The sequence below is a fragment of the Phasianus colchicus genome, chromosome 25, assembly GCF_987193195.1.
Source record: "Phasianus colchicus chromosome 25, bPhaCol1.hap1.1, whole genome shotgun sequence".
In the NCBI taxonomy this organism is placed as follows: domain Eukaryota; kingdom Metazoa; phylum Chordata; class Aves; order Galliformes; family Phasianidae; genus Phasianus; species Phasianus colchicus.
In genome coordinates, this window is record NC_143460.1 from 1,057,746 (window position 1) to 1,068,866 (window position 11,121).

At 44.8% G+C, this 11,121-nt stretch overlaps 1 protein-coding gene and 1 long non-coding RNA gene across 2 annotated transcripts in view; one reads left to right on the top strand and one right to left on the bottom strand.

Annotated features, from left to right (window-relative positions):
• The window catches only part of LOC149915027 (uncharacterized), a 31,877-nt gene that overhangs the window by 4,305 nt on the left and 16,451 nt on the right, over positions 1–11,121 (bottom strand). The window lies entirely within an intron of this gene.
• On the top strand, positions 4,833–11,114 carry LOC116239304 (acidic mammalian chitinase-like). Its single transcript, XM_090124407.1, has 11 exons — positions 4,833–4,943; positions 5,502–5,531; positions 5,964–6,165; positions 6,531–6,587; positions 6,686–6,851; positions 6,953–7,077; positions 7,562–7,670; positions 7,792–7,977; positions 8,132–8,251; positions 8,355–8,496; positions 9,405–11,114. The coding sequence occupies exons 1-11, from the start codon at positions 4,919–4,921 to the stop codon at positions 9,419–9,421; spliced, it is 1,179 nt and encodes a 392-aa protein (XP_089980533.1). The 5' UTR covers positions 4,833–4,918; the 3' UTR covers positions 9,422–11,114.

The following is an 11,121-nucleotide window of genomic DNA, read 5'->3' on the forward strand; positions in this document are numbered from 1 at the left end:
TCCAAATTTCAAAAGGTCACACTATAAATAATTGCATGTGACATGAATTGCCTAAAAATCGAGAAAGAAAAATTCAGAATAGCTAAAACAAAGCATTCTTCATGTGATATGTCCATAGCTAAAATAACACCCATGTGCATATTCATTCATGCATATACCCTTTTTCAATGAGTTTTGCTCACCTGCACACACCTGCATTTGGGCACAGATATTTAAGTGCAAGCGAGCAGCCTGTGAATCTGTATCACATGCACACACACCCACTTCTGAAGGCCTGTTCTTACTGGCAGGCAGAACACAAAATCTTGGAACTCAGACAAGGATAGGAGGCAGGATCCAGCTCTGCTGCCCGTTCCTACATGCAGATAGCACCCTATTATTCGCTGGGGTTAACATCCACCACAGAGAGCTGGTGAACTCATCCCCTCAGTCCTGACCACCTGGGAATATCAGGCAGATGCTCACAGTGCAGAGGCAAGATTTATTTAAAGAACAGGATTGGCAGAAATCAAGCTTGAGTGTTTCCTAACATCAGAGAAGCTAAGGGTGTGTTTACAGTGCCTAATTACAGCTATTTAGTGCCAACAGACAGAAAGGAAAGATAAAAACTGTGATGTCAGGAAAAAAAGATGTAATGCCCTATTGCAATATTACATCTAATTCTTCATGAAAAGGACACTTCAAGGTCCTAATAAAACATACATAGGGACAAAAGGTGGATAAACGATGACATTCTGTAGAAGTAGCTTGGGAAATGGCTGCAGCGTTTTGTAATCACACTGAGTCAGGGTTATATTTCTGGGAATGTACATGCAGAAGGGAGGAATTTCCCCTGTGGAGCCAGGGAATGGTTGGCATCTGAAAGTCAGCAGTTCTTTAGTTCCATTCAGTGAGCTGCTGAGAGGAGGGAAATCAAATGCCAGAGAAAGATGGTGTGAAGCAGAACAGATTCGGGAACAAGGAGTTAGTGCTGGGGAAACCAGGTGTAAGAATGGAGATCTTTAAACAAATGAATTGTTTTCATAAGTATCAAAGGGATACATCTCTCCTGACTGCCCTGTCTAAGCAAAGACTCCTGTCTGTGCCATGTTCCTGCCCAAAGCCTATGTGGTACGATTATCTTTTGGAGAAGAGAATTTGAGGATCCTTAAAGCTCCTAATTTCTTGCTGTGAATCTGAACAAGAACTAATATCAGACATTTCTTGTACGACCTGTGCTCCTGAACAAGATGACATCACACTGCAGGTAGCATTGCTGGCTCTTTGGCCTGGACTTGCCACAGGGTAGTTCTTACAGCACCAGCAACAGGAGTCTTTCAGCTATACCAAATGATCTGTTTAGTAGGACAGAAAGAGATTTTAGGCATTCCAGCTATCTCCTCGTTGCATGGGGTACTGTTACACCAGCCAGCATCAGCTCAGTGGGCTGCACAGTGGAGGACACCTACAGGGGTTATACGACCTGGAGGGCAGCAGAGATCCTTTTTCATGACTCCATTTACAGGCACTGGATTATAGTGGCAGTAACTTAAGCAGGTGTACGTATACCAAACTGGATGTGGGGCCAGACTCTTAAAGAGAAGGAGACAGTTTTTCCAAGGAACTCAGTGTCCTTCAAGAAGAGCTCAGATATAAAAAGCTGCTAAGCTATTGAGGAAGCAGCATGAAGGCTCTTGAGAAAAGAACACAGACAGGTTCATCTCTTTTAGATGAACCTCTAATGGAATTACATCATGCAGTCTCTTTATTCCCCTGCCCACAGCCCTACTCCATCTTAATCCCATTAGAATCCAAAGTGATCAGACTCTATCTAAAGCAGAAACCAAAGCAAGAAAGGAGATCAGGTATCTCCTGACACCTCTTGGACTGGGCACTGGAAGCGGCATAACTCAGTGGAGCAGTCAGTGATGCACTGATATCCCTCTCTTAGATTATAAACCACATCAAGCAGGGAGACTTTTGCCAAGATAGCAAGGTTAAACTAAAAAAAAAGCTAAAGCTGAGACCTTGTAAGAAATAAAAACAGCCTTGAGTCAAGCTGTCCGAATCATAGAACAAAATCTCCCTCATTTTTAGCAAAGTGGAAACAAGGGGTTACTTCTTTTTTCAAGCACTTATGCACACACTGGTTGTTGATTTTGTTCTGCTTGCTTTTCGACACTCCCAAAACTTTGATATTTGACACAGCACAGCAGAGGCAGGGCCAAGGTGTAGGTCATTGACATGCTCTGGCATCAGGAAGCACATTCCTCTTTACAGGCCCCAAAGCAGGAGCTGAACTCCAAATGGACCAACCCCTGTGTAGGAATCTGAAGCTGCTTACTACATCTTGGAAAGACATGGCTTTGTTTAGTTTTCTAGGAAGAAGTAGAAAAAATTGCTCTGATCATCATGATAGAATGCTTATCATGTATATAGAGCTTTGAGCAAAACCAGGCAGTTCTTTGGAGAAGTGCTGCTGAACTGCTGTAATAAATACTGTAACGCTTATCACTGAAATGAATAATCAGTGTGACTGCTTTGTTCTGTGTCGTGGCAGTGTGAAAACCAGGGGTTGCTCCATAGCAAAAAAGTGTCCAATAGAAAGGAAAGGGTTAGGAACCTAAACGCATCTGAGATGGTTTGAAGTCTTAGCATAGGAGTTAATAAGGGCCATATGCCAAGGCCACACAATTTCACCTGAAGCCACTTGAATAAAATTAGGCATGTTGAAAAGATAGCAGACACATCACATGGAAGCTGGGAATTCAGTCAGTCTTTAATCTGAGCAGTCAGGCCCAGTTTCGCCCATAGTAAGTATTTACTGTGCTGGCAGACAAAGGTGGAAGAAACAAAAGATGAGCCTAAATTATTAATTAGAGATATAAGCAGGTGATTTAGACATTTGAGGTAGCCAAAAAATGTAGGTTTATCATTTCCCTTCTAAGGCTCTGGGATACCCTCCCATGGCAGACACCATGGCTCCTAACATGTTTCAAGGTTAGTTTTTTGGGCATAAATGTTTAATAGTTCCTCTTACTCTCTAACATCTTATGCATGCAGTACAGCTCTGGATAAGTGAACTGAAATAAAACTTGCGTTTAACGATATTACTTTTCTATACCAAGAATGCAGCACTCCATTTGTGTGTTGATCTCAGATCTCTATTTACAACTAAAAAAGGAGAAGCAGCAATTAAGCTTTTTGGTCTGCAAGCACACTGCCTGCCTTGTTACCAGAAGACTGCTAGAAAAGTGCTCTATGTGTATGACTAGGAAGAGCGAGCAACATTGACACCTACTGTTGGATATATTAATTGCTGATAGTACTAAGGCACCAACTTTCCAAGATTCTTGTGAACCAGAAGACACTCTCCTTACTTAAAACTACACGCTGTCACTTTTATTTTGCTTTTGTGTTGCCTCCTGCAGTGCTTTCACTTAATTGCAAACCAAGAATCTGCACGTGAAAGGAAATCTCTTCCTTTAACTCAGTTTCCTCCTTTCCTTTTTTCATGGAATTAAGTGATCCTTAGGCAGTGAGAGCTTTTAGTGAGGCTAGCTTATAAAAATGAAAGACCTGAAAACAAATGCTGCTGTTCTCAGACTAGGCTGTACTGTATGCAAAGTGAGAGTGTGCAGATTATTCAGAAGAGTCAAAGTTTCCACCTCATAAGGAAATGAAGTTCACCTACAGATCTTGCAGAGCACATCAGAAAGTACAAACCAGCCAAGTACAGAGCACAGGTGTGAAAGAAAAAGTTTGCTGTGCCTTATGGATAGGGACAGATCATTTCTAACACTTTCAGAGTTCTCCACATTAAAAAGTTCGTCATCATGATTTCATTCATGCAATGCTTGCTGTTTTTTATTTTTTTGTTCCCAGCCCAATTGAGAGATTTCATGTGTAGGGTTAAGTGACTCTCCCAAGAGATGAAGGAAGAATTTGGCAACCAGGCTGAAAGAGTTAAGCTCTACGTCTTCTTTCCTACCATTAATTTTCTCTTCATCAGGTCCTTTCAGCAAATGAGCTTCAAGAGAAGACCTACATACTCTTGTGAAACGCTTCCTATTTTTCATATCATCAATTTGTAAAAAGAGATGAGAGAGAAAATGCTCTGGAGATAGGAACTTAATGGCAGTTGAAGAGAAAAAAGGCTGAATATAGAACTTAGCAGTGACTGTTTGCTTATATAGTAATCCAAAGTCCTCTACTACAATAGTAAAGTCGTATTAATATGTCCTGATTAATGCAGTATCCCTGGGCACTCTCTCCAAGCGTGTGGCTTCCAAGAAATAATGCTTTTCTTCAAAGGAAATTATTCTAGCCATGTACCAGCAAACATTTACTTTTTGGGCCAGCAGTGCACTCACCATTGAAGGCACTTTGTTAGAGCATTCTGTCCACCTTCTTTCCAACAACAGTCCCGAGAGTAAGTGAGAGAACTCCTCAGCACAAGCTGACTTGCTTTGCCTTTACTGACAGTCACCAGGAAGCCCACTTCACTTCCACAAAGTCACAACAGGCTCGGGTGACACGGGCAACAGAGGCATCAGAACAAAAGCCCCCTGGCTCCTGACCAGTCTCCTGCCAACAGCTCTGAGCTCCTGAGTCCTCCACTGCTGTAGGTCCAAGCTCTGCTCAGTCTCTCCTCTCTGACCCCCAGCCAAGGAGACCAAACCCTTGTAAAGCACCTTGGTTTGGCAGCACCTGCCGCCTCTGGGCAGACACAATGGCAGTGCAAGGTTGAACAGACATCTGCGTAATCACTGATATCGACACAAGGTCTGTCATGGTAAAGAGAATTTCTAAGAAAGTCATCTAATCTTGTGTAATGCCCAATAATGTTTCAGCATCTTTGTTGATACAAGACTTGCAAGAAGTGAGAGCAGCATATAAAAGTGAGAAACAGCCTGCAGCAGATCAGTTCTGGTCAAAGATGGCCAAGCTCATTCTGCTCACCGGTAAGTCCTGCTTCAAAACTTCTTCTCCGCCTTTATGACAGGTATAATGGCTCTGTCGCTCTTATACTGGGGATTAGGAGATATTGCACACTACTATGAAAGGAAAAGATACAACAGGGAATTTCAGGAGGGGTACTTTATTTTTCAGTAGAGCTGGGGTGTATACTTTATACATTAAAAAACAATATGGTTCTTTGCCATTTGATATTTAAGAGCAGTTTTTGACCATGGTAGGAAACTTCTGGATAGGATTACTTCTATTTCTTTTCTATGTTTCCACCTGAAGTTGTTCTAAAAATTGCACCACCTCTAAAAAAACAATCAAGCTGATTCACATTGTTTTGATTTAATGAACTGCAATGATCACAAACATAAAGAAATAAGCCTTTCACAATATATGACTTCTCTGCCTTATTCTCCCTTTCTCAGAGTGAAAAGTCCCAGCAGTCCCAGTTATGTTAGATTTGTTCCATATTAGGGTCAGTCCAGTCTTGCACTAGAGCTTTGACTTTGCAAATACAAATACTAATCCCTTTTGATTTCTTCACTTCTTCAAAGGTCTGGCCCTCCTGCTGAACGCCCAGATAGGTACGTGCTTCACACCCCAAAGCAGCTCACCAAACACCTTTTAGCATGGGCACACACAAACAAGGCAGACATGCAGCATGTTAGATACACCAACAGCCTTCTCCATCCGGGCACTTCACTGGAGATCTGTTCTACATCTGTTCTTCCTCATCAAAGGGAGAAAGACTCGTTTTGGGAAAGAGACACAGCAGCCACAACCACCCTGATTCATGAGTTGCAGGGTACAAAGAAAGAAAGAAGGAAATGCATTTTTGACCTTAGGGAGGCAGTTCCCAGAAGGATAACTGGTCTTACTTCTCCTTCACTGAACTCTTTACTCCCAAACAAACATTGCCCAATCATTTCTGATGAGACCTAGTTATCATAATCTTTCTTAAGTTACTATCTTCTCTTCAGTGCAGTTCATAATTACCTACCTCTATTTCTCTGCAGGCACTGCCTATGTGCTGTCATGCTATTTCACCAACTGGGCTCAATACAGGCCAGGCTCGGGGCGCTTTACAGTTGACAACATCGACCCATGTCTCTGTGACCATCTGATCTATGCCTTCGCTGGGATGTCCAACAATGAGATCACAACCATTGAATGGAATGATGAGACCCTCTACAAATCCTTCAATGGACTGAAAAACCAGTATGTGCTGACAGCATCAGGCATCGTGTGTTTCCCCATTCAGGTTCTGCAAATCACTGAGCAGCTGTTCTTTATATGATGGCAGCTCAACCCACATGCTGAGGGGGGCAAAGAGAAAGGGGCAGACAGTGATGGCAGCGAAGGCTGGCCAGGCTGCCAGCACTGATTCTCTGGGAATGAGGAACATCAGTCACTGTGCTCCCAACTTACTCCTTGGGTGTGAGTCCATGACATCACAGCCTACAAATGCAGCTGCAACAGCCACAGGAGCACTGTGCTTCATGTTGGTCTTTTGTCTGAAGTTAGAAACAGCAATACTAAACCATTCTTTGCAGTGAAACGTGTTCATGTCCCTCCTTTTGCAGGAATGGAAATCTCAAGACTCTCCTGGCAATTGGAGGATGGAATTTTGGGACAGCCAAGTAAGTTCCCACTTCCCATAACGGCACACTGGAAAGGGAGGGGAAGGGGAAAAGAGGCACCAGCCAAGCCCCAATTCTGCCCTTCTTTGCTTCCCTAGGTTCTCCACAATGGTTTCCACTCCTGAGAACCGCCAGACCTTCATCAACTCCGTCATCAAATTCCTGCGCCAGTACCAATTTGATGGGCTGGACATTGACTGGGAATACCCTGGATCAAGGGGCAGCCCTTCTCAGGACAAAGGTCTCTTCACCGTCCTTGTTCAGGTAAGACACAACAAAAGGCTTTGATCAGGCCCCCTCATCTGCACTGCTCTGACCACAGCCCCAGTGGGGCTCACGCTGAGCCGTTTGTTGTCATCCTGCAGGAAATGCTGGCTGCCTTTGAGCAGGAAGCCAAGCAGGTGAACAAGCCCCGTCTCATGATCACTGCTGCCGTTGCTGCAGGAGTTTCCAACATTCAGGCTGGCTACCAGATTGCTGAGCTCGGAAAGTGAGTAGCAATCTCTCTGGTATGCTTTCTAGAACTTCCTTCAAGAGATTTCTTCCAGCACTCTTCCTGCCAGTATTGGGCACGGCCCATCCTGGGCATCCTGAGCCTGAGCAGCCGCCACGCTGTTGTACAGGGCAAGAAGCCATGCAGGCAGTGCATGTTTGGTGCAGAAATGGATACCTGAGGGAGGAAAGGGTAACAGCAGGTGGGCTGCAGCCACTCCAAGCCATCAGAGAACATCTCTCAGTTCCCATAACTTCAGCACAAATCTCACCCTGCATTGTCCTCTGCCTCCCTCCTCTGCAGGAGGAACTTGTCTCAGCCCTTGGAAGGCTTGCTCAAAGGAAGTCTCAAAGAAACCTGATTTGGAGAAAGTGTGGGCACAGCCAGAGTTGTTGTGGGTTAAATGGCCAGGTCTGAAGGAACTGTTGGTTCTGGGTGATGGAATTGGCCAGGGTGCAGACACAGGCACCTTTCTCCGCAGGTACTTGGACTACTTTCATGTGATGACTTATGACTTCTACAGTTCTGGGGATGGACAAACAGGGGAGAACAGCCCTCTGTACAGTGGCAGTAATGTATACCTCAGTGTTGTAAGTACAGTTTGGAAGTCTGTCTCACTAACCACTGTGGTTGCTTAGTGCAAAGTTGAAGTATTCATCCTACAGCCTACATATTGGGACACAGAATGAACTAAGATACTTTTTTTTATAGGATTATGCTATGAACTATTGGAAGAGCAATGGTGCTCCAGCTGAGAAACTCCTGGTTGGATTCCCAACCTATGGACATAGCTTCAACCTCCAGAATCCATCCAACACTGTTGTAGGAGCACCAACATCGGGCCCTGGGCCAGCTGGGCCTTACACAAAAGAAGCTGGGTTGCTGGCTTACTATGAGGTATGTGTATTCTGCCACATCTATGCAGTCAGGAACTGAAACACACTTCAAACTACCTAAAAAGGAATTTTATGTCATGGATTCATGGAATATTCCAGCCACCCATTTCTATGGGACTGTTACTAAATTCCCTCTCTCTGCTCTTTCCTCCTAGATCTGCACATTCCTGGACTCTGGAGCCACCCAGGCTTGGGATGCTCCCCAGGATGTGCCCTATGCCTACAAGAGCAGTGAATGGGTTGGCTACGACAACATCAAGAGCTTCAACATCAAGGTACAGTGGGTGGGAAGTGCAGCTGTACTAAGGGCACTGCAGGAGCCCTTCTGCAGTAGCACGTCTTGGGACTAACAGGCCTTTCTCCCCTGGCATTACACAGGTTGACTGGCTGAAGAAGAACAACTATGGCGGTGCTATGGTTTGGACTCTTGACATGGATGACTTCACTGGCACTTTCTGTACACAGGGCAAATATCCCCTGATTACCACCCTGAAGAATGCTCTTGGTCAGCAAAGCAGCAGTAAGTAACCTGAGCAGCATGGAGCTTGTTAAAAATATGTCAACAACAAAAGGTTGTGCTTATAGCACCAAGAGACCATGAAAAGAGGGAAGGAAAAGAGGGAAGGTAGGGATGCTTATTGGAAATATCCATTCACAAAAGGCAAACAAAAAGGAAGAATTAATTAAGAGCAGCCCTGAGGTGAAGGATTTGTGGGTCCTGAGAGTGAGTGGCTAGATGTGAGCCAAAAGTGTCTTTGCAGCCTGGAAGGCCAACATTATCCTGAGTTACACGGAAGGAGGGGTGACACCAGGGCAAGGGAGGGAGATTTTATCCCTCTGCTCTGCTCTCATGAGTCCCCATCTGCATTACTGCATCCAAGCCTGGGCCCCCCAACAGAGTAAATCATAGAGGTGTTGGAGAAGGCCAAGAGAAGGCCACAAAGATGATCAAAATGGAGCACCTCTCCTATGAAGAAGGACTGAGGGAGCTGTGTTTGTTTAGCATGGAGAAGAGAAGGTTCCAGGGAGATTTCATTGTGGCCTACCAGTACTTAGAGAGAGTATATAAACAGGAGGGACATAGACATTTTGCATGGTCTGATGATGACAGGTCAAGGGGCAACAGTTTTTAAGCTAAGAAAATGGAGATTTAGGTTAGATGTTAGAAGAGGGTGGTGAGGCATTGGAAAAGACTGCCCAGAGAAGCTGTGGATGCCCCATCCCTGAAGGAGCTCAAGGACAGGCTGGATTGGGCCTGGGAAACTTGACTAATGATAACCTGTCCACAGCAAGGAGTCGGGAACTAGACAATCTTTGAGTTCCCTTCAAACACAAGCCATGCTACCATTTCATGATTCCATGATTCTGTGATTCTATGATGCTGTGATTCTGTGATTCTATGAAACTGTCTTCCTGATTTCCTTTCAGGCTGTCTGACCTATTAGCAATCCAGTCCTCAAGTCCCTGCATCTTCTAACAGCAGAAGTAGAAGTGGAAATAGTTTTGTGAGCAAGTACTAAAGTAGTAATTCCAGTGGGAGCAGATTCTGTGCTGGTAAAGTGATCCAGACTTATTCAACAAGAGCAGCTTCTACCAATACTTGAACATCAAAAATTCTTTGCTAAACTGCCAGGTCATGAATGACCATCTGCTCCTGCTGAAACTGGGCATGATGACACCAATTCTGTTACAGCAAACACGTCCTCTTGATCTAATTCCATGGAATAATAATGATAAATAAAGTGTTCTGCAAAAGTAAAAATGCATGCTGTTTTGACTCATCTTGCTTGTAATATTGTTGTCTCTCAGTACTTACATCCATGCCCAGGGTACAGCCCGAATCCAGAAGTAGCATTTCAACAGCCCTGGAAAGGTGTTTTCCAGGGCTTTCTTACTTTCCCAGTGGGCAGTCAGTCAGAAAGGAAAAAAACAACAGTAAGACAGGACGGGGCAGATCATGCTGTGCCATGAGAGAGCACTCAGAGCAAGGTGGCAGCAACAACCGAGAGCCTGGCTCTCCAGAAGCCCTTGTGCAAGGCCTTTCCTTTGGCCTAGGGAAAAAAAAAAAAAAAAAAAAAAAGCGTTCCCCTTCTGGAAAAGTTACCTTCCAAAAACACCAGTCTTCAAAGGTCCTGCAGCTCTTGTGCTGAAACAGCTGCAGCAATTCCCCCACCAGTGCAGGAATGAGCATGTACCAGTTTACACACATACTCCTGATGTGCCCTACAGCCCCAAACATCCACTGCATGGCCTCAGCAATAAAGGAGTCCCATACCCCAGGGGAGATCTTTCCTGCTGCTTAGGCATTTTTGTCCTTCCAGGATGCAGTGTTGTCTTTAAAATGTCAGTTAAGCACTTCTGCTCTTGGGATGCAGGAAAGGAGAATCAGATACTCCCTGAAAACAAACCACAGGCCAAGAAGGGCTACATGGTAGGAGCAAGAACCAAGTGTTTCATACCAGAGCCACACACAAGAAGAATTTGCTTAAAAATAGCAAAGCCTCAGCCTTGCAAGCATTCACAGTCTGTTACCACCATAGACGTGTTTCGATCACATGTGCCTGGGTTGCAGTTCACTCAGGCGCAGCACTTCAGTTCTGCACATCACTTCAGCTCTCCCTGAGAAGCAGAACTGAAATGCTGCAGCAAGTCCCTTGTGGGGGCCTTACATCCAAGGGCACATCAGCCCTCATTGCACCTCAGCACTACTGGCTTTCATTACAGCTGCCTCCAATGTGCAGAAATGAAAAAAGTTCCTCAAAACACTTCCATCTCCTGTGCTTATCAGCTGCTCCAGCTTTTTATCCTTGCCTTCATTGGAAGTGAGCCTATTTTTAGAAGTTCCAATCTGTATCAGGAGACCAATACTTGTACCTCTGTATCCAGATAAAGGTTAGGGCAGGGTTATCCAAAAGATACTGTTCCACTTCATTGACCTTTGCAGTTCTCCCCAGGTGAGCCTTCCACAGTGACCTGCCTAATCTCACAGCAAGGGCAGGTAGAACAAAACATATCCAAAGCGCTGCCTTGGGTCCCCCAGAGTTAACATGGACAACATGGTTAAGGCCTTCCCGGGATACAGCACTTGTCAGAGAGTTGGCTGGCAGTCACCTGCTAGAAACAGTGGGTGGGTGCAAGGCTGTGC